This window comes from Nicotiana attenuata, chromosome 7, assembly GCF_001879085.1.
Source record: "Nicotiana attenuata strain UT chromosome 7, NIATTr2, whole genome shotgun sequence".
Taxonomy (NCBI): Eukaryota; Viridiplantae; Streptophyta; class Magnoliopsida; order Solanales; family Solanaceae; genus Nicotiana; species Nicotiana attenuata.
Window position 1 is genome coordinate 37,274,464 of NC_031995.1, and position 4,876 is coordinate 37,279,339.

General features: G+C 37.7%; 1 protein-coding gene across 1 annotated transcript; it reads right to left on the minus strand.

Annotated features, from left to right (window-relative positions):
• Positions 2,266-2,655, minus strand: LOC109229969. Its single transcript, XM_019395513.1, has one exon. It carries the CDS (start codon positions 2,653-2,655, stop codon positions 2,266-2,268), a length of 390 nt encoding a protein of 129 aa, XP_019251058.1.

Here is a 4,876-nt window from a genome sequence, read left to right on the forward strand (position 1 = left end):
TCCACAACTATCTCTCTTTCAAACCTTCTTTCCGGATGTAGGTATCGTTTTATTAGAATAAAAATAGAATTTCGAAATTTGAATTCTTATAAGTGAGCTCTACCACACGATCTACAGTAAGAAGAAAGAGTGACAATCCTAAATGCCCTGTAGCCTCCTGCTTATAAGCGTGGTGCACGACACACCCACAAACAAGACTTTACTAGACACGACTTGTAGACTCCCTAGGACAGAACTGCTCTGATACCACTTTTGTCATGCCTCGAACTTGGGGGGCGAGACCGGTGCCCAGTGCCTCACCTATCCTTGCGTACCAACTTGCAACTAAGGGACTCTGAACATAAGATGTCATACTTTGTCCATTGGCCACATTGCAAGACGACTGCTAATGCTGACTAAATGTCAATATAAAACTGGATCGGCAAGGCCGTCATAATTATTATAGCTGACAAACTAACCAAATATACATACAAGGCTTGAAAGCCCAACATACTGCACTAACTGACAAGATATGTCTACAAGCCTCTACTGATGGATATACTGTGATCGGAACAGCTCTCCGACCTACTCATGACATATATACGTATATATACAAGATGTACATAAGACTCTAGACCCGAAAACTCCGAAAGTCATGGAGCTTACCGATCGAGCTGAACTCGGGCAACACTTAATGAGGAGGCCTACCCGTCTACTGTCTGAACCTGCACGCATGAAATGCAGCACCCCCAGAAAAGGGACGTCAGTACGAAATAATGTACCGAGTATGTAAGGCAATATACTGAAAGGTGAAATTGAACTGATAATATAATAACTGCAAATAGCTGGAAGTCAAAGATAATCTGAAGATATACTTACCTGCTGATACTGACTCAACTTTCTCAATATAGTAAGTAAAAATGTTGTCCGGCCCTATAAGGCGCGGTATATATATATAACTGCTCTGCCGTAGTAGGCTCGCTCATAGGCGCTCGGCCATACTAGGCTCTGTATCTCGACCAACTGGACTCTCTCATAGGCGCTCGACCACAGTAGGCTCGGTATATAACTTACCATCTGATCAGAGGTTGCCAATAGGGGCCTGCCCATCGATTATAGCTCGATGGTAATGAAAATACTTTTAATACTGTATATATGTAAATTGTCTGGTCTCTTGACTGGAAGAAGAAAATACTCAATAGAATATGAAGTCCCAATAAGGAGAATATTATAACTTACAAAACTAGGAAAATATACGTAATTTGCGAAACTAGCAAAATATACGTAAATTCCGGAATATGAATTTTTCTTTACGACTCGTTATCAAACTTGTGTAATTACGAGATAATGAAAAATGAAGAAAGAACTTAGCCTTAACATACCTGAAGTAGGTAAAACTCCGTATAATATTCCGTTGGAAACCTTCGTGGATTTGAACTTAGAATCCAAAACCGGATTAAGCTTCTGCGCAATTTGTTCCTGCTTCTTTAAAGCTTATGAACGAAAATTTTGGCCTAGGATGCGTTGAAAAGTTGAAACGCAATCTTTCTGAATGAAGCTTGTTTTAAAATTGAAATTTGCTTCTGTTTCATATGCTTTCTTGTTTGATCAGAGATAATACGTTTTTGGACTTTTAACAAGAAGCTTATACCATGTCTTACATGTAAGACTTAGTAGCCAAGTCTTGTTTGATAAGACTTTGCTGAAATCCTTATAAGTAGCCACTTGGCTTGAATGATTAAGAGTCATTCTTAGCCATTGTGGCTTTGTGCCACGTGGCTTTGGATTACTTAATAATTTTTGTCCATTTATTAGTTTAATCGGATAATGTCCTGCTACCCGATAATTAATTAATTACCCGCATAATTTAAAAATTACCACAAATTACTTGAAATTCTATTTATTTTTAAAATATTTCATATATACTTTATATATTATACTACCGTGGTCATGTGGTACCTTGCATGGTACTAGTTCATAATTATCGGTGTTAACGCTCTGCCCGTATTTTATCCCAAATCGACAACCTTCAACGAAACTCATTTTCTTTAATTCGTGTACACCTTTCCTTCATGGCACTTAGTTATTGCTTGTTATAAATAGCATAAATATGCTAACCTCCAGATAATCTCATCCCCGAGTCTACGTCAATTAACTGAAGACGAAATTTTAACGTAAGAAAACCGCGAGATGTAACACTCCTCGACCATGCACATCTTGTGTTATTACTTTGCTTAACACTGCTGCTGATCGTTGTTCTCCTTTAAAAATTCTGCCATTCCTCTCTTACCATATATGGTACAGACTACCTGCCAGAGTTAGCTTATACAATTCAGCTGTTGTGCTTCTCCCCTTATAGTATCTTTCTGCCCACTCAATCTCATTAGTCCATGACATTGTTTGCCTAGGAATCCCTTGCCATTGCAGCATTGCTATCCATTTCCTTGAAGAATAAGGACAGCTAAAGAACAAGTGATCAATGGTTTCCTCCTCAGTATTACACAATGAACAGGTTGCATCCTCCAGATAGCCCCATCCCCTTAACCTGTCTTTAGTCAGTAGCCTTCGATGTGCCGCTAGGAATACTGTAAAGATCCACTTTGGCAGTCCAGCGTTGTTGCACACCAGTTTCCTCCATGACACTCTAGCAAATTCACCCCGAACCCTCACATACATAATCTTAATGAAGAAACTTCTTATTCCCTCGACATACTCCTCTATATAGCCAGCTTCCTCAAATATTTTTTGGCTTTCAGTATCTTCTGCACCATCCATGAAGCTTGCTTTGGCTCAATGTTCCATAATGAATTTTGTTTCTTGTAGTACATACATTGCACCCACATCTTATCTTTTTTCTTGCATAGATTCCATAAGAGTTTGCATATAGCTGCCTTATTCCAGGCCTCAACATCAAGCAAGTTTAGGCCCCCTGCTGCTTTAGGCTTGCACAGACTCTCCCATGACAATAAGGCTTTCTTTGATACTTCCACACCCCCAGTCCATAGAAATGTTCGACACACTCTTTCAATGAGCTGAATCAGTTTTTCTGGCAACAAAAATACCTGAGACCAGAACACTTGAATAGAGAATAGCACACTTCTAATTAACTCAATTCTTCCTGCATAGGACAGGAGCTTGGATGTCCAATATTGAATTCTCCTAGTATCTTTTCAAGTAGAGGCTGACACTAAACCAATGTTAATCTTTTAGAGATGAGAGGTACTCCCAAGTATCTAACTGGTAATGTTCCTTTTACAAATCCTAGGGCTTGTAAAATCTCTTGTTGTTTGTCATTATGCACTCCACCAAAAAATATGGAGCTTTTATCAGCATTTGCCACTAACCCTGATGCCTTTGAAAAACTCTGAAAACATCGATATAGTAGCTGGACAGATATAACATCACCTCGACAGAACAACACCAAGTCATAAGCAAAGCTCAATTGAACTATGTTCATTTTGCCACATTTAGAATGGTAATTGAAGTTAGGGTCCCTCTTGAGTGTCTTCAGTAATCTTGTCAGATACTCCATAGCTAATACAAATAGGTAAGGAGATAAGTGATCTCCCTGTCTCAATCTTTTCTTAGCTTGGAATGGCCTAGTAGGTTGCCCATTAATGATGATGGAATATGAGACTGTTGTTACACATCTCATAATCCATTGCACAAATCTCCCTAGCAACTGCAAGCATGTCAACACCTGCTCTAAATAGCCCCATTCAACTGCGTCATGAGCCTTCTTCATATCTATTTTCATCATGCATCAAGGAGAAATGCCTTTTCTGCCATACCCTTTAACTAACTCATGACTAAGTATTATGTTGTCATTAATCAGTCTCCCAGGAACAAAAGTTGACTGGCTTTTATCCACCAATCCATCCATCGCTCATTGTAATTTATTAGTTAGTACCTTAGATATAAGTTTGTATAGTAGTGTGCAACAAGATATTGGCATGTACTCAGTAATTTTAGAAGGATTTTTCACCTTAGGTACAAGTGTTACTGTTGTACAATTTATAGGCTGGTACATAGTTGAATAATGATATAAATTATTCATGTAATTTCATATGTAAAACATAAGTTTTTAAAATAAAATATGAATAATAATATCCTATCCTCGCATATTTTCTAACATTTCTTGTAGGAAAAAGAAATTATGAAAAAGAAGGAAAGAAGCTAAAAGACAAGAGAATGAAGCAAAGCCACAGTTGCACACTTCATGTTCATATTCGCAAATGTGGAATATACATATGGGCTTATGGAAAGAGACAATTAGAGATGAAGGAGCATATTTGTATATGTGGAATCTATATACGCAAAGTCACATTCGCATACATGAAAACTACATTTGCAGGTCTAACCCGTGAAGTCATGAATGGAAGCAAAAGAGTCATATATGCATGTGTGGAATCTATACTTGCAAAGGTCAGATTCACATACATGGAACCTACATTTGCAAGTCTAACCCATGAAGTCATGAATGGAAGCAAAAGAGTTATAGATGCATATGTGGAATCTATATACACAAAGGTCACATTTGCATATATGGAACCTACATTTGCAAATCTAACCCATGAAGTCAAGAACGGAAGCAAAAGAGTCATTTATGCATGTGTGGAATCTATATATGCAAAGGTCACATTTGCATACATGGAACCTACGTTTGCAAAACTAACTCATAAGTCAAGAGTGAAGCACAAGTCCTATAGTTGCATATATGGAATCTACATACACAAAGGTCATATCACATACATGGATTTCATATTCGCAAAAGTGGAACATGACAAAAGCTACTCATCTTTTCCTATAAATAGCAAGCTATCTTTGTATAAGAGATTTAATCTTTGTAGACAAGAACTAGTCTTGGTCTTCTTTCTTAGTAGTAAAAATATTTCCT

Bases quoted from the DNA above. Each gene is read 5' to 3' on its own strand.
- LOC109229969 (XM_019395513.1), bottom strand. From the start codon at position 2,655: ATGTATGTGAGGGTTCGGGGTGAATTTGCTAGAGTGTCATGGAGGAAA.